General features: G+C 42.2%; 1 protein-coding gene and 1 long non-coding RNA gene across 2 annotated transcripts; one reads left to right on the top strand and one right to left on the bottom strand.

Annotated features, from left to right (window-relative positions):
• Positions 1-1,059: 1,059 nt before the first annotated feature.
• On the bottom strand, positions 1,060-17,165 carry DTD2 (D-aminoacyl-tRNA deacylase 2). Its single transcript, XM_006116360.5, has 3 exons — positions 16,978-17,165; positions 4,980-5,049; positions 1,060-1,560 (listed from the first exon to the last, which is right to left on the bottom strand). The coding sequence occupies exons 1-3, from the start codon at positions 17,086-17,088 to the stop codon at positions 1,235-1,237; spliced, it is 507 nt and encodes a 168-aa protein (XP_006116422.2). The 5' UTR covers positions 17,089-17,165; the 3' UTR covers positions 1,060-1,234.
• On the top strand, positions 17,137-22,786 carry LOC112544690 (uncharacterized). The gene is made up of 4 exons (XR_003088019.3): positions 17,137-17,555; positions 18,714-18,822; positions 20,237-20,296; positions 22,148-22,786. It is a non-coding gene; the product is annotated as an uncharacterized LOC112544690 (long non-coding RNA).
• The last annotated feature ends 376 nt before the right edge of the window (positions 22,787-23,162 follow it).

Below are 23,162 nucleotides of genomic sequence, written 5' to 3'. Positions count from 1 at the left end.
TCTGTAGCAGTTGTCCTTAGCTTTTCTTCCCTGTGGCTTCTTTCCAAAAGGTACATGACTGGTGGCAGGGATGTGTCATATTGGTCCTAGTGCCACCACAAAATACATCTTCCTGGCATGATTCTGGATTCCACCTTGGTCCTGCAGCCCACAGAGAACATCAGTTATTGGATTCTGCATGGTGCTGTGAGCATAGGTGTGTACTTGCTGTGGTTCATGGTGTCCCTGAAGCTTGCCCCTTCTGGGGTGGGAAGGAGACCATGGAACATCTCTCCCTTCAGTATGCCAGGTTACAACCCTTCTTCTGACACCTTCAGAACCTGTTACTGAGATTCTGGCTGCACTTCTCCCCTCACTTATTTATGCACACACCCCATCCTTGGCCACACAAAGTGACGGGATCTAATCATCAATCTCCTCCTGGCTATTGCCACGCTAGTCATTCATAACACCAGAGAAGTAAGGGTTGGCTGAGGGAAGGGGCTGTGACTGTGAGGCCTATTTCCATTCCTTTATCCGTTCCTGCATCCAGGCAGAATTCCTCTGGATGCCATCTGCTGGCTCCTTCGATGCTTTTGAAGAGCAGTGGGCACTCTCCAGGGCTCTCTGTTCAGTGTCCCTTTAAGTTCCCTTGTTTTAGCCCTTTGACCATCATGCCTGCCCCATAATGAGCGCCATATTAGTAGTATTTGAGTGCCTGACAACCTTTAATCTATTTACTCACTCCCACCACTGAGAGATAGGGAAGTCTGATTTTACCTATAGGGAACTGCAGAAAAGAAAGGCTAAAGTGATCTGCTTATATCCATGCAGGAACAGAGAACTGAACCTGTGGAATTCATCCCTTCTGTACAGACTCCCCATTTCCCCATGTTTTTTTATCTACTTCCTAATAAACTTAAACATTTCTTCATGGTTTTTAAAGCAACAGAAAACTTATTATTTTTGCCTTAAACAAATGTTAAAAGAACTTCTGCTTTATTTTCACTACAATAAATCTTAAATAATCACTATTAGCAAAATATTTTAGATACACATACACACAGATAAGCCACAAGAAAGTGTTAGACTCTTTTTAATAATAATGCATTTCACTGGATGGACAACACTTGCATAAATTTTCAGAAAAAAAGTTTGATTTCTTCCCATGCCGATCAATTTAAATGATTATCACTTTTAAATAAGAAATTCTACAGATGCTGGACAATATACAATATACAATATCGTTTTTTTTTCAAAATTCAATCATATGAGTGAAAGGTCCATTTGTATCCAGTTTTAACACCTGTCTGTTTCCATATGTGCCATACTTGACAACAACACCTGCTTCAGTGCATTTCGTATTAGCAGCCAGTTCTTTTTCACACAATGTTACAAAATGGGAATAAAGTTCCATCCCGTTTTCTTTTTCAATGTTGGAATGGTACTGCATATTTCGTCCCTTCAGCTTACCACCCAGAGTAGCTTGGGGTATTATTAATAAATTGCCTGGTAAATCCAGAACAGAAACATAGTTTCCACTTTCGGTTTCACTTAATTTAACATTCAACAGCGTGTTAACTGCAAAAGAAAAAAAAATCAAATACAATACAAGAAACTTATATACTAAAGGGGGAAAAGGCTGATTATTCATTAATCAGTGTATACCAGATAAATATAGCTCAATACAGTTAATATCAAACACAGATTAGTTCTTTCCATACTAAGGAAAGTGTTGGTATATTGTGAAGAACATGGGAGTGTCTTTATTAACTTTATGCATTAATACATCTGTGGACTTGCCAGTTATTGTGGGGTGAGCAACTCTTTGGAACCCTAAGGATTGATTCCAGCCACAGTCTTTCCTAGGACACGGGAACATGGCTTTGCCCGTGTTCAGAGGCCAATAACAGAATCTATTATGAGGCCAATAACCCCATCTGAAGAAGGCTCAACCAGGTTCAGGAACCTCAGGAGATCCTCAGGTGGGAAATCTTGAACAAAGGAACTTTGAAATGGATAAAGGACAGCCTGAGGGAAACTGACTTAGAAGTCAGCCTGTCAGATGCAGAAGCTTGTCTCACCCTGCCTCAATGTTGAGATTGCCTGGGTCAAGTTGAGATTGCATGGGGCATACTTAAAATGGCCACAAAAAAGTTAAGCATAGGTAAGATAATCTAGATTTAGGCTTCTGGTATTTTTAGCCCTTTTCTCTCTGGTATATATGCCTGTGGACCAATAAATAATACTTGCTTTGAAATAGCAGTAGTGATACTTGAATTTCATACTAGTCACAAACTTTCAGAAATAAATCATCAGTATGAGCCAAACCTTCTTGTGCCTATTGAGATAATATGGCTGGTAAACTGATGATAGCATAAAATGGTCAGTCTGAACTGAGGTAAATTTGGGACTTCATTCTGAGAGAAGCATAGTTGTAGGCTGTCATTTGAAACAGTTGCCCACAAAAACTGAGGGGCAATATTCACCCATGAACCATAATGTATACAAACAAACAATCAAAATTCCATTTACCTTACACTCTTTTTTCCTTAGTAAGCATATTATAGAACCCTTCATTTCTCCTCCGCCCCCCGCTTCCCACTCCACCCCCATACTGCACGATGAAATACAAGGAGTAGGAAACCTGTATCATCCTGCTTGAAACTCTCATAAATTTCTCTAAGGGCAGATGTTTGAACCAGGTAGAGGTTGAATTATGAACCCGATACTGATTTAAATAATTTTAAAATTCACAAACAAAATTTACTACTAGAAAGATTACATAATTAATGAAAACAAACACTGCTGACTTAAATGGTTAATGAAAATTAAGCCTTTCCTCTCTAAGTCACTGGTTCAAGTTCAAGCCAAGACAGGACAAACAGAAACCTGTTGCCATCTGATAGCAATCAGAACCAATTTGTGCTCTCCTTCCAGTTGTCACTGAAAAGGTCTCCATGCCACAATCCCACCATAACAACGGGAAATATAACTAGTACCGTCACTGGAGTCCCAAAAAAGGGAAAGGATTTAATGGGTAATGAGAATGAACTATTTCTTAAATCATTGTCGGAGTTGTTAGTAGGCAGTATGAGGAGAGCCCTGCATAGATATAATATCGGTATGAGTATCTGCAAAAATGATCCACAGATACCCACATCCATAGATGCCAATATCCACACAGTCTTATGAAACTGCTATTTGCCAAACTGTGTTGAAAAAAATGGCAGGCTTTTTCGAAAGAGCCTGTACTCTTCAAAAGATGAGGAGTACAGGCTCTTTTGAAAAAGCATGCCATTTTCGAAAGAACCACGTCTAAACCAAGGTTTTACTTTTGAAATGGTGCTTTTCCGAAAGAGCGATTATGCAAATGAAGTGCGGGATATTTAAATCCCCCCTTCATTTGCAATTTCTAAGTGTCTAATTTACATCCCTCTGTCGAAAGAAGGATGTAGTCTAGATACAGCCACACTGTCAATAACAAGCAAAGGTCTGCAGACACAGCTATCCTTGCTTTTTATCTTGAAAACTATGCCTGAATTTTTGTGTCCACCTATATATCAAATATCTCAGAGAAGAGAGCAGAAGGAAATAGTTTTATCCAACACCTCCTTCTGGTTCCATGGGACATCATTATTTTTAATATCTTGAATATATTGTCAAGTTGAACTGAAGGTCATGCTATGTGCCAACTGAAAGGCTGTTTTCCCTATATGTTCAGTTCCATTTTGGATCCAAGTCATTCTCTTAACGTCCATATGAGTAATAGGTCACTCAAGGAACCATATGCTCATAATTTATTAGGTTTGCTAGAATGTTTTTGTGATGTGATGTTCACTCCACACCTCACCTGAAAAAGATTAAGGCAGCAGGAAAGGGACTAATGATCTTACCTGAGGAATAATTAGGCTGGATAGGCAAGCCCTATCAAAAGATCAATCTCAGGTGAACAGGTGTATGCTGGGCTAAACCAAAGCCAGCAAGTAAGAACAAAAAGAGTCTGTAGTCACTACCTTGGAGGAGGGATTTGTGCTTAGAACAGACTATGAAGAACCTGAAAGAAAAGAAATAGCCATAGGGAGTAAAGGGTGCTCCACTAGTAACCTAGCATGGGCCAGAGATAGAAGATAACATAGGAAGGAGCACAGGGAAACAGTAAGGGTGTCTTGGAGAAAGCAGACTGTGGTTGCTGAACAGAAGTTCCATGCGTTGGGACACAATCATGGATGGACCAGGGTTTCCCTTGTTGCCACAGAGGAAAGTGGCAGTCTTGAATTAGAGGACAGACTGGAAAAGTAGCCTAACAACCAATCATGAGAGACCCTGAAGAGCAAATACATAAAATGACCTGGCCAGAAGTCACAAAGAGGGAGCATAGTGAGCCCCAGAGAGTGAAGAGAACAAATGATAGAAGAGTGTAGTGTATCAGATCTGAAAAGAGCTAATCTCCTGAGTAGTCAGGAGGCATCCTCAGAGTGAGAGAATCCCATTAGTTATTAAGAAAAACCAAGTGAGTTTACATTGAATATACCCATTCTTCAAACATGGTCTACCACTACTAGATGGATACAAGATGAGATGAAGACATACATCAAAAGAACCAAGAAAGACAAACATGGTTCACAGGCAGAGCGTTTGATTCACTATTATGCTACACAATGTCCTTCTACTTCTATAGGCAGAGCCTCTGCCAAAACAGTCACTGAAAGGAGGACAGCAAAGGAGACCGTAAATGAAGGTCTGAACAACCAGCTTGTTCTTATGATCATGACTGGGGAGATACTAGCTCAGAATAATTTTAGTATAGAGTGAGTTTTGCAGATTACAGGTTCTCATTTACAAAGTTTCTTTTGAAAGATATTGTTCTTATTACCTTCTTCAGTCATGCCTCACACTGTGCCTAATTCGGTATCTTCTTCTTGATTTAGTTGCTGCATAATCAGACCCATTGTTTTTTGCTTCTCTCTTATTGTAAGAATACGAATAATAAAACATACCCATTTTTGGAATGAGTTCCTCACTGGCTCCTTTGAAGAAGCATACGTAGATAACCAGTCCTTTTTGGATCTAGGAAAGATTTCAACAACAAAAAAGTGCTGTGTATATGTGTAAATATCTCCACAAAAGTTAATATTAAGATAATCTATTACCTATACATTAACCCAAATTTAATTTGAATTGATAATATAGTAAATACAAGGCTAAAATTTAAAGCAGTTATAGAATTCTTAATGCTGGGATCCTTATACTGGGATACAGTGGCATAGAGCAGGAGTGGGCGAACTACAGGTCTGGCCCAGCACATATTTTAATCCGGCTTTCAAACTCTTACTGGAGAGTGGTCTCAGGAGTTTGCCGCACTCTGCCTGCTCAAAGCTCCTGCTGGGGAGTAAAGTCAGGAGCTTACCCTGCTCCGCATGCCTGGTATTCCCCAGCCCTGCACAGGCACAACTTCCCTGTGATCAGAACCTCATCCCCATGATCAGAACCTCAGGATCAGAACCTCATCCCCATGCACTAGGGATGTGAAGGACTAGTTGACAGGATAGTCAACTAGTTGTTTCCCCCTGCCCCTTGCTGCCTCTATCAGATAGAGGCAGGGGGTGAGGAGGAGTGGGGAGTACTTCAAAGCGGCAGCACCGCATGGAGCCTGGGGTCAGCTGCTCCATGTGGCACTGCTGCTTTGAATGCCGCAGGGAGTCCAACGTCAGACTCCTCCCGGCATTTCAACTCACCAGCGCCTCTTGGAGCCTGGAATCAGCTGTTGAGTCCCCAGCTGACCTCAGGCTCCGTGTGGCGCTGCCACTTTCAAACACCACTGCAGCGTTTCAAAGCAGCAGCGCCATATGGAGCCCAGGATCAGCTGGGGAGTTCTCAGCTGAACCTGGACTTCAGGGCTTTCACTTCTGAAGTGTAGCAAAAGCCCTTGGGCTGTTGCTACACTTCAAAGGCAGAGATACCCTATCTACTAATCGAATAGTCGATGAAAAAATGCATGGACTATTCAATCAGTCAATTGAATACTTAGCATCCTTACTGTGCACCAGTCCCACACACACAGCACCACTCTCACACCCCTTCCAGTCTCCTACAGCTCCCCCCTCAATAACCTTATCCAGATGCGGCGCAGAGGCCAAAATGTTTGCCTACAACTGGCACAAAGGTTTAGGAGACAGAAAATCCCTGATTTCAAAACTGAGCAGTCCAAGATTGTAAGCTTTGGAATGCAAGTAGACTAAGGTAAACTACTGATACCTATTCCTAGCAGGTTATGACAAGACATTCCTATGAAGTGGAAAGGTTGGGCTGGCCTAGCATATATCCAAAACTCACCTGTTATATAAATAGAACAGCAAACTAAACTGATTTACATAGACTTCAACCAGAATTTACCATATGCAAGAGGATCGTGGATTTTGGATAACAGCTAAATATATATTTCATATACAGGCAGTCCCCGAGTTACGCGGATCCGACTTACATCGGATCCACAGTTACGAACGGGGTTTCCTCTGCGTCTCCCTGGTCTGCTGGAGACCAGCAGACCAGGGAGACGGGGAGCAAAGCCTCGGAGGACGCCAGCAGCGGGACAGCCGCGGCGCGTCTGGGCTGTCCTCTGCCCGCGTGCTCCGCGGCTTTGCTCCCCGTCTCCCTGGTCTGCTGGAGCACGGGCAGCGGACAGCCCAGACGTGCCGTGGCTGTCCCGTGGCCGGCGTCCTCCGAGGCTTTGCTCCCCGTCTCCCTGGTCTGCAGCAGACCAGGGAGACGGGGAGCAAAGCCTCGGAAGACGCCGGCCACGGGACAGCCGCGGCGCATCTGGGCTGTCCCCCTGCCCCGTGCTCCGCAGCTTTGCTCCGGACGCCTGTGGTACAGCAGCTGGGGTGCTGCTGGTTGGTCCTGTAGCGCCGCTCTGGGCGCTACTGGACCAACCCGGCAGCACCCCAGCTGCTCTGCCCCAGGCGTCCTGATTCAGCCACTGCTGGTCAGTTTCAGCAGCGGCTGAATCAGGATGCCTGGGGCAGAGCAGCTTGGGTGCTGTTGGGTTGGTCCAGTAGTGCCGAGGAGCGGTGCTACTGGAGCAACCCAGCAGCACCCAAGCTGCTCTGCCCCAGGCGTCCCCAAGTCAGCAGCTGCTGAAACTGACCAGCGCTGACTACAGGAAGCCCGAGGCAGAGTTGCTCTGCCCCGGGCTTCCTGGAATCAGCCGCTGATCAGTTTCAGCAGCAGCTGACTTGGGGATGCCTGGGGTTCTTAAGTTGAATCTATATGTAAGAACTGGCGTCCAGATTCAGCCTGTTGAAACTGATCAGCGGCTGATTCCAGGAAGCCCGGGGCAGAGCAACTCTGCCTTGGGCTTCCTGTAGTCAGCCGCTGGTCAGTTTCAGCAGCGGCTGAATCTGGATGCCAGTTCTGACTTACATACAGATTCAACTTAAGAACAAACCTACAGTCCCTATCTTGTACGTAACCCATGGACTGCCTGTATTGTGAGGCAGAACATTAGAATTCTATTAATTCCTGACCCGATAACTCCTGCACTACGAGCAAGTACAAGGAAGTTACAAGCTTTCTTTCCTGCCATATAGGAGACACATTGGCTGAGCACAGGGAAGTTGACAACTGGAAATTATATTTTCCTTTAATCTGGACATTCAAGTGGGCAAATAAATCAGAGATAGGGTGGCTAGAGCAGAAAACAAAAGCACAATTACTTCAATGAAAGGCTGGAAACCAATGTCTGTGCAGACTGTCATAGTAAGAATTATTACTACTGCTAACAATAAAATATGCAGAATTGTGAAGTGCTGTTATGCAGCAAAAGAGGAAGAGGAGGATGTGTTTTATCAACAGCTCAATATTAATGTAGATGAGATTAATTTGATAATGGGAGACATGAATACAAAGGTTGGTAGCACACATGGCAAACAAATGAATAGTGCTAGACCACATGGCAACAATACAGGAAATTGTGAATTTCATTGCAAGTTCTTAACCTTTCCCCATTACAATCTCATTATTGGTGGTATTTCATTTCCTCACAAAGACATACATTAGGTTACATGGAACTCACCAGAGTGTCAAACCAAAAACCAGACTTTTATCAGCAAAAAAGCATAAACTGTCAATTTTGCATGTCAGATTTCACAGAAATGCTGAGTGTAGCAGTGATGATGAGTTACTAATGGCTAAGATTAAATTCAAGTAAAAGAAAAAGTGCAAATGGAGCCAAATTTGATCTTGACAAATTAAAGGGTAGCTCTCTGGAGAGAAACATACAACGTGATGCTTGAAAGATGTTTCAGAACATTAATTGGTAATAATAAAGAAATCTCACTGCAGATTAGACAGGAAATATACAAGGAAGCAATACAAAGCACAGCAGAATTGCTGGAAGGCATAAGCTAACTAAGAAAATATTGAACAAGCAACAAAACAAGAAAATTATAGGAAAAGTGTAACCAAGCCAGGACTTCAGGAAAAGCAGAAGTAAAAGCTTTATGTAAAGAGGTGAAGAGATGACAAATATTTGACAAGAAAAAGTTTTGGAAAGAGGCTCAATAACTAGAGATGGCATCAAGAAAACAAGATATGAAAACAATATACAAAAAAGGGTAAGTCGTGTGGGAATGTTATCAGGTGAACAATGCAAGCACTAAAATAAGCTACCAGTGAACTGACAAGTACTCAAGTAATGCTGGAAGTATAGAAGGAACATTCTGACATAGTACTGAGCACTGCTGATCATTGAATTGCAAGCATTCCAGATGAAAAGGGCAGCTTGTAAAACACAACACATATCAGCACCATCAACCAATACCATCACAAAATGCTGACTTGTGTCTGTGGCAGAAGGGTACAGGGAAGGCCACATAGAGGGGCACGAGGGGGCATCACATTTAAGAATTAAAAGTTTGGCAGGAGCATTGCAGGGGGAGAGGCAGAAAACCTCCTAAGTGCTACTATGAGTAACCTGCGCAACAGAAGACAATACAGAAAGAACAGTGAAACATTTAAAAAGAAGAACAGACAGTATAACAGCTGACTTGCTAAAAGTTTGCAGGAAAAGTGCTATCAAAACATTAGGGAAAAAAAGTTATAAACTATGGGAGCCACAGGAGGTACCAACTAGCAAAAGGTAATGCATCAATCTTCAAGAAAAGAGACCCTATAATTCCAAATAATTATAGCAGTACAGTACAAGTTTATTGTCAGTATTAAGAAAAATCATGACCAAAGTAATTGTCAGCAGATTAAGGAGAAGTATTAGGCAAGAAACAGGCCAAAGTTGTAATTATCAGATATCCATGCTCCAATAGCTAACAGGAAAACATGAGAAAAGGGGATTAAGGGAGTTTGTTATTTTCATTGACTGCATAAAGCCATGTGATTTAGTTTGGAGAAAAGAATTATGGAAAGCAGCATTATCATAGCAAGTTCCAGATGAGACCTTTACAATTATAATAACTACGAATGAAGACTCCTCCAGTGTGGTAAATACTGCTGGAAAACTAAGCAACTGGTTTAAGACAAAATTTCTTGTAAGACAAGGGGCCAACATTCCTAGGAGACAGACTACAGGTTGAACCTCTCTAGTCCAGCAACATCCATGGTCTGGAATGATTTTAGTTAGCTAGATGTCCACTTATCAATAAGCAGTGGAAGTGTTGGAAATGCTGATAGACAATATTGACTTCCCGTGGTTCAGTAAATTCTCTAGTTAGGTACCAGTCAGGTCCCAAGAGTTCGAGACTATAGAGCTTCAACCTGTAATAGTATTCCCATTTTACAGACGAGCTACTGAATCTCAAAGAAATTATCGGTAACTCAAACACCTACACTACGTCTACACTGGCATGATTTTGCACAAGAACTCTTTTGCAGAAGAGTTCTTGTGCAAAAACTCTTCCAGAAGAGAGCATCTGCACTGACATGTGCCTTTGCACAAGAGATGCGCTTTTGCGCAACAGCATCTATGCCAGTGTAGACATTCTCTTGCGCAAGAAAGCTCTGATGGCCGTTTTAACCATAGGGCTTTCTTGTGCAAGAAATTTATGTTGCCTGTCCACACAGGCGTCTTGCACTAAAACAGTTGCGCAAGAGGGCTTATTCCTGAGCAGGAGCATCATAGTTCTTGTGCAAGAAGCACTGATTTCATACATTAGAACATCAGTGTTCTTGCGCAAGAACTCACGGACAGTGTAGACAGGCAGCAAGTTTTTGCGCAAAAGCAGCCACTTTTGCACAAGATCACACCAATGTAGACACAGCCCTAAGGTCACACAGGTCTGTGGCATAACCAAGAACCAAACCCAAGCCTCCTGTGTCTTAATCCGGTGCCTTAATCACAGACTGATCCTGTTTCAATACAAGATAAAATTAGAAGTGGTTCAGATAATTCCCATTGCATTAACTGCAAAGTTCATTGTAACAGAATTCACTGGATTTCATTTTACTTTGTTACATATGTAAGAGGAGCTTGAATGTACTCTGTTGTAAGATTTTGTTTTACATATTTACCTTCTATAAATACGCCTTTCTATTGGAGTCTTCCATGTAATAATGTTTCTCAGCAATAAAAGTGATTATGAAAGAATGGGTACATAGTTTCGCAACTTGGTTCGGTGATGTGATTGGAGCCCCCAGGGGTTAAAGCCGACTACCCAGTGAAAACAACTGGATGATGGTGAAACAAATGATTTTTTTATTAAACAAAATGATTCTTTTATTAAAACCAAATGACTTTAAAATGAGTTTTTTACAAGTAATTGCCTAGTGCTTTTACAGGAGGGAAAAACTCAACCAAACTGCACTTAACTGATTACAAACTTTGTGATTATAATTCAATTATATTAAATCACTATCTCTAATTCGCTTAAGGCAGTGCAGCATGCAAGCAAAAAATACAAAAACAAAGCCAATATAATGATAATAAAAACTCCGTCCACAGCCAGCCCCTCTATGGTTATTTTAGGTGGAGTTAGTCATTAATCTACCTCTACAACTTAACAACTCCTGGGTTTCTATTTCTAACACTTATGCTTGGCCTAAATACACCATCACCACACAACACAAGATTATACAATTTACACAGTGTGGTTAATAGAACTCAGTTACACTCTACAGAATTACACAGTGAAATTAACACAATTCAACTATTAAGTAAACCAATAACTAATATATTTAAGCAATACTTACAAATCCAGCAACAATAACAGCATAAAGACACACTAGAACTCGGAGCATGCTCAGAACTCGCGCACCCCTATCTTTGACTCCAAGGGTGGGGAGGCAACCTCAGGGTGATCAATCCTTCAGCTGGGCAAAATGACACATGCCCTCAATACACAGAACCTCCCTGAACAAAGGGGTCAAGGGTTTTTTATAATATAACCTGATGCCTGGTACCTTATTAGGATCTGTTCCCTGGCAGGGCCTGATAGGCTGGTAATGAGGTAATGTGCAATATTGTCCTATAGGATTTTTCATGATGCCCGCCTGATGGCCCTGTGGACAGTTCTGGGTGCGGGCATGGTCAGTGTACATGGCAGATGCGTCTTATCTCCCTATGCCTACCTCCCTACCTTCAAGGACCGGTCAAGAGAGTCTTACAGAAAACTTCTGATAATCCAGCACCTTTTGGACTGAGGGGGTGTCGGACTCTCGGAAGAGGGGGCTATGAGGGGTCTGGGGCGGTGTGGAGGGGATGCCATCACAGACCCCTCATAGCCCCCTCTTCCGATAGTCTGGCTTTGCCCCAGGCATCCCCGATTCAGCCGCTGCTGGTCAGTTTCAGCAGCAGCTGACTTGGGGACACCTGGAGCAGAGCAGCTGGGGTGCTGCCGGGTTGGTCCAGTAGCGCCGCCCCTTGGCCCCAAGGGGCGGCGCTACTGGACCAACCCGGCAGCACCCCAGCTGCTCTGCTCCAGGTGTCCCCAAGTCAGCTGCTGCTGAAACTGATCAGCAGCTGATTCCAGAAAGCCAGAGGCAGAGCTGCTCTGCCCCGGGCTTCTCGGAGTCAGCCGATGGTCAATTTCAGCAGCGGCTGAATGGGGACAGCTGGGGTGCTGCCAGGTTGGTCCCACAGCCCCGAGGGGCAGCACCCCAGCTGCTCTGCCCCTGGCTTCCCCGATTCAGCCGCTGGTCAGTTTCAGCAGCGCTGAATCGGGGAAGCCAGGGGCAGAGTAGCTCCAATGGTCCGGCGGCCTGGAGCACTTCTGGGTTCCTGATGGTGCGGGACCATCAGATGCCGGACCAATGGAGTTTTACTGTATTTATCTCTTGCAGCTGTGCTCTATCTTTTCATGCTCACCTCTCTGTTCTTTGATGCCTACAAGGTTAAATTCCATTCACTGAAAGCTGCACTGTGCGCTTACAAGTTATGCTTTCTCAGAGTGTGTCAGCGGCCTACATTTTCTGTGAGGAGCCTTTGTGTGGCAGAATGGGCAATGTGCGCACGAGGCCGTGGTCAAAAGGACCTGCTCTGCGACACATAGGTGTAAATGCAATGTATATTGAAATCCTTTCTCCAGTTAGAGTGAGCCCACAAAGACCAGTTATTTTTTTAAAAGAATTGTCAAATACAGTGTGAGAATAGCTACAGTATACAGCTTTGGCACCAAGATTCCCTATACGCTGCATGCCTGAACACTCACGCAGCAGTTTTATGAGCTCTGCTCACAGGTTTAAAGCTTCCACACAGGCAAGGAGGTCAGCTGATCAGCATAGGGAGAGGCCCTTCACTGAGCAAGCAGCTAAAGGGAGCTAGCTGCCTGCTTAAGCTGAGGAGCTCCAAGAGCACATAAAAAGGGAGATAAGGAGACACTTAATGGCTGGGAGTGGGAGTGGGAGTGAGAAAGAGAAAGAGAAAGAGAAAGAAAGTAAGTAACTGAGTGATGTGGAGTCAGAGGGGAGAGAAGTTTGGAGCATACCTCTGCAGGAGGCAAGAGAGGCAGAAACTCAGCACTCTCAAGCTTCTTTGGAAGGGGGAGATAAGGGGCTGACTGCATGGGGTAGATGGGGGAAAGAAGGCGGGTGCTGGTATCTGTGCAGTAAGGTCGAGGCAGGGGGCAATTTGTTTGGGGTGTGGGCAGTCTTTCAGATGAGATCTTTGCAATTATAATAACTAGCTGCAGTCTTCTCTGTTTGACTGGGTTGAGGTGGGGAGCAGGCTGCAATGGAAGCATGTGTGCCAGGACATTTGCATGATTGCATTTCAAATGAAGTTTGCATAAGGCGTTAATGGCTTAAGAAAGAAAAAGATTCTAACAACAGATTTTTCCGGGGTGTTGCAGATCTCTAAAACTCTGAACTTAATGATTTTTGAAAAATCTGTATTACTAATTAATACATGGTATCTTGTATTGCATTAAGGACAGATCTTTGGTATTTGGTAGAGTTCTGGCTCTTGTAGCAAGGCACATGTAGCAAGTACTAGCTTGAGCTTTTAGAAAGGTTAATACATGTACTCTTCAAGGTTACTGTTAATTTTCTTTTTTGTTTGATTGTATGTTAAATATCGTATACATTGCTCCTTGTTAAATATCTCTTGTTTTAATATACTTTCTTCCACAGATATGGACTGCTTAAAATTATGTGTGTGTTTTGTTTGTATTGCTGGTGCACATCCACACACATTACCTCAGTATTGGTTGTGCACATAAGAAATTTCAACCCACCCAAAAGAAGATTCAATCCACCACACACAAGGCTAGAAAATGTTAGAAGGAACACTGTTTGGCACTGTTCATATTTATCTATATCATATGCTATTTTATTTTAAAATAGATTATCAACTCCTTAGTATAAAGACATTTTATTTTTAAATTGCTTGTAAATCACCAAGTACACACAGATTTTGTATCAATAATTGCTTACTAGGTCTTAGTTTCTATATTTTTTTGCTGGAGAGCTTTTAAGTGGCAACATTGTACAGATTGAGCCTCTTTAATCCAGCACCTGGGGCACTTGACTGGTGCCATACCAGAAAATTCACCTAATCATGAGAGATCATTATTGCTTTGCAGCATTACCAATACTTATGCTCTCAGAAGACATTTAAGGGTAAATTATAGCTAAATCACAGCACAGAACACTTAAAATCAGGACTGGTGGCTGTAAAACTTTATGGGACCATGGGAAACTTAGCCAGCACCATGATAAGTGGACATCTGCCTAACTAAAGACATGCTGGACCACAGATGTTGTCAGATGACAGAGTGCTGAACTATAGAGTTTCTACCTGTAACACAGAAGGAGAATTTCATTACTGATCAAACTTTCCACTGACCTCTAAAGAAAAGTTATGCTAAATGGTTTAGCTCTTCCAATAGATTTTTCTTGTGGATTGACTAGTTTTTGCCTCTCTTGTAACATTAACTTTCTCTTAAGCCAATTAAATACTTTAGGAAGATACAACAGCTGTGAGCACTGATAGCACACTTTATGGCTGGAAGGGACCTGCTAGCTTATATAGTACAACTCCCCATGCAAATTCCTCTAGTGGATGTTGCTCTTTCACAAATTTAGGTTAAATAATTTAAAACTTGAAATAAAAGATTTTTCAACAACATATCATTTTTTGAATGATTTAAGTCACAACATACTGTAGTTTATCCCTCTTTTCTGAATATCTAAAAGGGACACTGTTTAATCTCATTTCCCTCTGAAAGTCTATACCTCTTACAAGAAATCCCCAAGATTACTATACTAGGATATTAAGAGCAAACATATAAGTTAATTCACTTTCTGACTAGTGAGTTTCACTGCTTTCCTTGTACTCAGATGCTGATTCTGTAATATGATTCATGCACCCACATAGCCCCAAAGATTTCAAAGATGCTCTACAAGAGCAAAGAGGTCAGCTTGCACACATTACATTGCTATATGAGGCCCTTATTTTCTCCGTTATGTATGTGGTTCTTTTGCAACAGGGAAAAGAAACATTTTAAAAGCAACTTGAAAATTATTCTAAAGCAACAAAAACTAGTAAATCCTAATCCTGGGTGTATTTAGATGCAGGTATAGAACAAATTTAAAGACAGTTAAAAGTAATTTTATTTATCTTTTAAACACATTAGCACTCTACATCTTTTTTGTCTATATCGCTATAACACCTTTTTGGTATTTAGCAATCTTTTCTTGTAGAGTACAAATTTATTAGGATCTATATACATCTGAATTAATCAGGCAAAGATGCTCATCAACAATAAACATATATCACCATAGGGTCTAGCAGTCCTTTCACAATGCTATACCTGACTCCTGGGTCAAACCCATAGGATTACGCATCTGAAAATGCCCATTATATTTATTTTTATGTTCTTTGCTGCTATAGCAACTAAATTTTTATTGAAAATAGTTTTTCAAATGACATTACTCAAAGCCATCCATCCTGATACAATCTAAAACTACAGCCTTTATCTGGAATAAGTTTAAGAACAAAACCCAAACAAGACAAAAAACAAACAAAGACAGACATTGTGCTCTGAAGCTTTTTAGATTCAGACTTATGGCATATGCCTGAAAGGGTTATTTTCCTTTTTTAACATCATCTAGCAGCCACTACTTTAGGCAAGCATTCATGTACTGAAGAACTATGTATAGGTAAGAATATCCCATGAAACATTTCCAAATGCAGCATGGATGCAGTTCTTTTGACATTCACAGACTATTTTCTATTTTAAAAAGTCCCTCATAAGGGGTAAAGCCAATAGCTCTGAATAAAATACATACCACACAGGAGGACTAATTCATTCTTAGTGTACTTGCTGGAGTTACAGGTCAGAGCTGTTATACTATAAGAGGTTAAAGCAGGGGCTGCTAACCCTAGAAACAGCAATCCCCTTTTTCACGATTAATGGATTATCCTTTTTCACTATATCCCAACTGAGATGTCACCATCTCTATTTTGTGTGAACTCTCTCTATATCTTTACAGACTGTGTCTCACTGAGTGTGACAAACACAAGCTTTTGTGGCAGCTTTAAAAAGATAAAAAATCTTGGGCCAACAAAATTGTTTCTGAATCCTATAATCTCCCCCACAAAAGCTGCTCTCATGTCTAACTGGTACATTAATTACTGCCATGGGAGACCTGAGGGAAGGACAAGTGACTATTTAAAACATTCACAAAGTGCTCCTCTACAGAAAGGATGTGGGCTCATTGAAGAGGGTCCTGCAGAGGGCAACCAAAATGATTAGGGAGCTAGAGCATATGACCTACAAGGGCAGGCTGAGGGATTTGGGCTTATTTAGTCTGCAGAAGAGAAGAGTGAGAGGCGATTTGATAGGAGCCTTCAACTTCCTAAAGGGAGGTTCCAAAAAGGATGGAGAGAGGCTGTTCTCAGTAGTGACTGATGGCAGAACAAGGAGCAATGGTCTCAAATTACAGTGGGGGAGGTTTAAGTTGGATATTAAGAAATACTATTTCAGGAGGAGGGTGGTGAAGCACAAGAATGGGTTACCTAGGGAGGTGGTGGAATCGCCATCCTTAGAGATTTTTAAGTCCCGCTTGACAAAGCTGTGGCTGGGTTGATTTAGTTGGGACTGGTCCTGCTTTAGGCAGGAGACTGAACTCCCTGACCTCCTGGTCTCTTCCAGCCCTAGGGCTCTATAATTCTGTGCTCTAATTCTGGGTGGCACTTCCTCATAAAACAAAGTTCCTGCCCAAAAGGTCTGATTCTCCAGGGCCCTGCACAGTCATTCACGTCTCTAGTGTGGGAGCGGATGACATTTTACACGCGGACTGCACAGGTGTAAGCAGACAGACCAGCGACTACACAGTGGAGAATTCCAGCTCGCCAGCTCTGCCCCAGAGGAGCCAGTTCCCGGGGAACAGAAAGCTGGGTAGGCGTGTGGCTTCCCCTAGGACCATGCTGGACCGCTCTGCACTTCGAGATGGGGGCAAACAGCAGAAACGCCGGGCGGGAAGGAGAGGGATGGCTCAGAGCGACCAAGAAGAGGCGCGATAGCTCCGCCGGCGCGCTGCCCACGTTACCTCCACCCATTCAGCCTCGGAGCCCGGCTCTGGGGGCTTCACTTGCAGCCGGGCGGACAAACATTGCTGCAGCAGAGCCCGAGCACGGGGCGGCCCGCTGGAGGCGGCCATAGCCAGCACCGCCTGCAGGTGGGGGCGAGCCCGGGTCAGGCCACGCAAAAGCAGCACCGCCCCCAGGCTGCAGGAGCCGGAACTCACCCGGGAAGAGGAAGGCGCATAGGCGGGTGCCAGGGGAAACTCCGCCCCGCTGCAAGGGGGGAGGGACAAATTGCATCAGGCCCCGCAAAGAGACTGAAGGATCCGCCCGGGAAGGAACAACCACAGGGGCTGTAGGGTTGGCAGCGGGGTGCAGTTCTGTGGAAGCGAGCAGCGGGGCCAGGGCTCGCGCGTGGCTGTTACATTCTCCGCCCCCGGGCTCTCCTTCTTTGGCGTGTGTCAAGCGCCTCCCGACCTCAACCAAATGCATGCGAAGGGGGCAGCGCTCTTACGGGGTGGCGCTCGAAGCGTGACACGGGCAGGGAGCGAATGAGTTCGCAGACGCTGTGTTTGTATTAAATGGACGCCAGCTCGTTTTAGCAGTAAGCGTGGGGCAGATCTGCATCGCGCGCCTCCTCAAAATGATTTTGAAGTAAAAAAAAATCACCTGTGTCTAACCTTAGATTCAGGCTGTATTTTCCTTCAATAAATACAAATAATATCCTGTGTGGTCTGGGTTCCGTCGGATTATTTAATCTCCTTCCCTAGTAGGTGCGTCCAGCCCTCTTCTCTCCTTCCTAGCCTGAGTATCCTGTTCTCCCATGATAATCCAGCCTTAGGACTGTTGCCTAGAAGAAGGTAGAAAAAATAGCTATTCATCACTCTGCCACATCAACAAAAAGGATCCAAGTGCTGTCTACAGCTAATTATTACTAAAACATTTTAGACCAGTGGTTCTTACACTGAGGTACCCTCTTAAGAGAGGGGCTGAAATGTGTCAAGGGAGGCACCAGCTGTGTGCTTTTTAAAAGAGCTTTGGCTGCCAGCCCGGGGGTAGCTGGCACTGGTGCCTAAGGGCTGTGCACAAAGAGGTGAGGATAAAGAAGACAGCTAGAGCCCAGTAGTCAGGCCAGGAGGTTATACAACTGGAGCTCTATCATCAGGGGTCTTCTCCTCCTCTTCCTTCCAATCCCCCATTGGGAGACTGCTCTGGCTCCTGCTCCCCTCCACCCCCATCAACAGACTCAGACTGCTGAGCTTAGGATGATGGAAGGATATCCACATGGAGATGTCAGGAAATCAGGTTGAGATTTTAATTTGGGTTGAAGGAGATAAATCAGGAGAGAAGAAATTGATTTCTGAGTCTTGAGCATCTTTTTTTCTGCTAGTTAAAACGGAGTTAACTTTACCAGACTGTAATAAATTATTCTGTACAAGCCAAATAAAGGTGAAAACTAATGCTTTCCCTAGACCTAGAGAATACATTTAAGTTCATTCTTCCCTCCAGGTGCACGATTAAGTTCCACTAATGCACACAGTATAGACCTAAAATTGGAGCCATGTAAGAATGGAAAATATGCTCACTTAATATAGTCCTTCAGTGGGAAAACAAAATACATGCTTGAAAATATCATGCTGCTTATTTTCTGCATGGAGAAGTGAAACAAGTATTGTGCTAAATATTACTTATGTATGTCTGCTCTGATTTCCAATAAATGTTGACAGTGATTGATTGTTTTTCATTTGATTGATCCTAACAGGTTGGAGCGTTCCTTTTCAATGTTGCAGCTGCTGACAGCAAGCTATAAGTGGAAGTGAACAAAAGGAAATAATGCTATGGGAAAGAATTAAGATCAACAATGAAAAAATGTATACAATTTTCACATGTTTCCACTTGCTTTTAGAAAAATTTGGAAGCATTGTAACCATATTCAGGTCTCTGCCAGGTTCCTACCTATCCCTATAGTCACAGGACAGTCTCTAAAGTAACAGAGTGGTTCTGCATTTCATAGATCCTGAACATAGGTCTTTGCAAGCATGGGCTAAAGCAATATAAGACTCAATCCTCCCTTGAATCTCCTCCCAAAAGTAACCTGCTAAGTAGGTTGAGCCCCACTAATATCAATGGGGCTCTGTGTGGAAAAAAGAGATCTACTGATGCAGACTTCATTCTAGGATCAGGACTTCTATGGGTTTAGCCATAAAGTAATTCCAACACTGTAGTTAATTTGTAACCTTCATGAGTGCTTACAAGGGAAAGATCTTTTTTTTAATTACCTGGCATCAGTCACAAGATATGGCCAAAGGTTTCACATCTACCACATGCCAGGGATCAGAATGCACTGCCTAATGCCTATGATACAGAGCTGGGGTGGATTTACTTGCATGTTATTTAAAAACTGCATAGGGACATTTTGCAGCAATGGCATTCTGCAAAAGTAATCCTCTGAAAAAAAGAAAATCAGACAAAGCAGGTGGTGTTTGTATTAAGAAAAGGGAGGATGAAGTACTCACTCCTGTTAGCTGTAGGGCTTTGTTAAGAATCAGCTGTGTTTAAATAAAATACCTTCTGTTAGTTTGCTGTGAAGCTGTGTCCCTTTACTCATTAAGTAGAGCTTGATTAAGGAGAAATCCAATAGAGCCCTTTTCCTTACAGTAATTTGATTTAAAGAGATTATAGCAGAGAATACATAACCAAATGGTATAAATAGGATGTAATAAAGGGATAACAGTTCATTGTTGGTTTGATAGTAGTCAGTTGTACTGGTATTTAATACAATACATAAATTTGTAAACTGATTGCAAATAGGCAAACAGGTGAACCAGCTGCAACATGATTATTTTAGCCCCTGGTGTAGCTATGCTGTATTTCTTTCAAAAGGCTGATTTATTTTAGTGTATTGTTTTAGGATTTAAGGTTGTGTGCCTGTTTTGGTTTGTTTGTTTTTGTTGATTGTATAGCAAGCTGTAAATAGCATATAAATCTGCTAAAGCTCTTCTTTCCATGAATTTGTTTTGGGATTACCAGATTTGGGCAGTAGTTTGTTTTGCATTTTTTTATCTTGTCTGGCTATATCTTAAATGAGGGACTTTTTTGTGAGCCATGAAAGGGTGATATATTTATTAGCAGTTTAACTTTTTGAATATATATATAATTCTCTACAAATCTGAAGGATATTTCTCACTATAGAATAAATTATATTTTAATCAAATACTGCATTGGATGTGTTTTGTTGGCATATTGTCTGTTATAACGAGAGATTTTTTTTTTATTTGAGAGCAGTCCCAGAAAGTTTGTGAGTATGGTGTCATATCTGCCCAGAGCCTCGCCAGCAGAGATTAGGTATGTTTGGAACAATTTGATTAATGTAACTAGCATGCATATGAAATGTATTGAGAAAAGGAGTCTATGGTGATTGTTTTAACCACTCATTACAAGGGAAATTTAGCACCTGTAGAGCCTTGAAAAGAATTTAAGTAAACCTTTCCTCTGGTAAACTTTGTGTCATATGCTCATATTTTAGACTTAAGCACAATATTTTTATTTAATTACATAGCTTTTAAAATCCTATGATTAATTATCGACTCACGTTGCTTGAGTCTCTAAATACACACTCTTTAGCGTTAATAGAGTTTGACTAAAATTAAGAAGATATGACAATGATGGGTCAGTGACTTCAATGGAGTTACACTAGCGACAAATTTGAGCCAATATAGTAAACAATAATGACTAGTCATGATTAGTTCTAAAGTACACATACATGTTTATTTTGTGCACACATTTCCTGAAAGTAGATGTCTGTCTAGCCATGTATGCATGCTGTTCAGGATTTGCCACCACATAACAGGAAATACATGAGTGAAGTAGGCACACTCAGCTAGTTGAACAAACAGTGGCCATAAAGAGGTATAGTAGCTGTTTCTTTGAGATGTTGTCATCTTTTTGGAGTCCCTCTATTTAATAAGTAATGCTGCCTCTAGAAGACTGCTAATAACTAAAGAAGTGACTGAAAGAGTGCTCTACCAAATTTAGCTTCTGATGTTGTGGCCAGGTCAAGGGCACAGTATTTAACAAAAGCAGGCGATTACTCTATATGTAACTGCCTCAAATATGGGGATGTTTCCAAAGCATGCAGAGGAGGCAGCCCATGCTTATTGGAATGTTCATGTTTGGAGGAAGATGTGTAACAGCCATGTCATAGCAGATGGAAATACTTCGTATTTTAATTGAGATGGCAAGACCGTTAAAAGCACTAGACATAGCATCAAAAAGACCGGGCATCTTTTGGAAAGGCTTTGTCCTATCAAGACACTATAATGTCCAAGATGTAGAGTTTGTTGTTTTTTTTTCTGGAAAGGAATGACATTTTGGAAAGAAAAAGGATATATTTGTTGATTCAAATTTAAAATAGGATACAATTTTGAGAATAAATGTAGAGGTTTTGACATAATCTTGTCTTTGTGGAATAGTGTGTAATAGGGTGAGCTTGTAATTCGCTGATCCTACTTGCTCACTTATAGTGAGATTTCTTCAGAATGAGCTAGAATAGAGAACAGAGACTTGCCTTTGATCAGACAATCCTCCACATAAGGGTAGATGTCAATGCCTTTTCTTCTTCAGTGTCCCACCACTAGGTAGGCTTTTCATAAACTCTTGGGCTGTGTCTACACTGGCAAGTTATTCCGGAAAATCAGCCGCTTTTCCGGAAAAACTTGCCAGCGGTCTACACTAGCCGCTTGAATTTCCAGAAAAGCACTGAAGATCTAATGTAAAATCATCAGTGGTTTTCCGGAAAAACTATGCTGCTCCCATTCGGGCAAAAGTCTTTTTCCGGAAAAGGGCCAGTGTAGACGGCAGTAGCGTTTTCCACAAAAAAGCCCCAATCGCGCGAATGACGATCGGGGCTTTTTTGCGGAAAAGCGCATCTAGATTGGCCACGGACGCTTTTCCGGAAAAGTGCTTTTCCAGAAAAGCGTCCTGCCAATCTAGACGCGCTTTTCCAAAAATGCTTTTAACGGAAAACTTTTCCGTTAAAAGCATTTCCGGAAAATCATGCCAGTGTAGACGTAGCCTTCGTGTTATAGGAAGGGAACATGGTAGAACCTTATACTGGTAGTAATTGGGCCACACTCTGAATTTCTGGTCCTTCCTATGTGCTGGCTGGTTGGTAATGTGGAAGTGTATGTCTTTCAGGCTGAAAGCCACAAGCCTAATCTTGCGCCTGAAGAGAAAGGAGGATAACACTTGCCTGCCTCATCCTGAGTATGAGATGGAATATGTATTTGTTTCCTCCTGTCAGGTCTAGAAAAGGCCAAGACCTCTTTCTCCTTGAAATATTTGGAAGAAAGACTTCTTTTACTGTATTCCAGAGGCATCCTCTCTATGCCTCCAAGGCACAGCAAGTAAGCTACTTCTTTTACATGATTTTTGTGAGAAAGTTCTCTGAAGAGAGATAAGGATGAAGGATGGGGAGGAATTAAAAATGCACAGAATCCATGGGACACAACCCACCTGTCAATAGCACTTCAAGCATGATGGCACAGGTCCCTTGTGTTACGTGGTCAGAAAGGGTTAAGCAGCTCACAAGCTAAACAATACAGAGTCCACTGTTAGAGACATGTTACAAAAGTATGTAAATGGTAATTAGGCTAGAATTTTTAAATGAAAACCTGTATTGTTAGTGAATTAAAGGTGATACTAATTGTATGTTTGTTTATATGTTGTTGGATGTTAGCCATGTAAACAGACAATTTCTGTTTAACTGTAGCTATTGATTCAGAGATGAAAGGGGAATATTATCATTCAGATAAATCTTGAGTGAAATAATGTCATTGTCTACATGTCTCTTTACAATTTGTGATAAATGGCTTAATGGATTACCATAAGGTTATCTGTTGTTACGGAGTCAGGCCAGATGACTATAAGACAGTAACAGAAAATGGTATATTAGCCCCAAGCTTAAACAAGTATGTGGCCCTGGTAACCAAACAAGGTCTACACCAGCTTAATTAAGACACCTGGAGTCATCAAGAACATGCTAGCACCAGTAGAGAAAGATTTGATTGCATTTGTGGAGCTAATCAAGAACTGGCTGTAACTGATTTAAAGCCTCCCTTGTAGTCAGTTTAGTGGAACACTAGGGCTTTGTCTACAGTGGCAGGATCTTGTGCCAGAAATATGCAAATGAGTCCAAGCGTGGAATATTGCC

Source organism: Pelodiscus sinensis, chromosome 5 (assembly GCF_052426305.1).
Source record: "Pelodiscus sinensis isolate ZL-2025 chromosome 5, ASM5242630v1, whole genome shotgun sequence".
NCBI classification, from domain to species: Eukaryota; Metazoa; Chordata; order Testudines; family Trionychidae; genus Pelodiscus; species Pelodiscus sinensis.
Note: the sequence above shows the minus strand (reverse complement) of the source record. Positions and strands in the feature narration are given on the sequence as shown.

Coding starts and splice junctions, on each gene's coding strand:
- DTD2 (XM_006116360.5), bottom strand. CDS start 17,088: ATGGCCGCCTCCAGCGGGCCGCCCCGTGCTCGGGCTCTGCTGCAGCAA. Junction 5,050..16,977: donor CCGAGGCTGAATGGGTGGAG/GTAACGTGGGCA, acceptor AATCTTTCCTAG/ATCCAAAAAGGACTGGTTAT. Junction 1,561..4,979: donor GGAACTCATTCCAAAAATGG/GTATGTTTTATT, acceptor TTTCTTTTGCAG/TTAACACGCTGTTGAATGTT.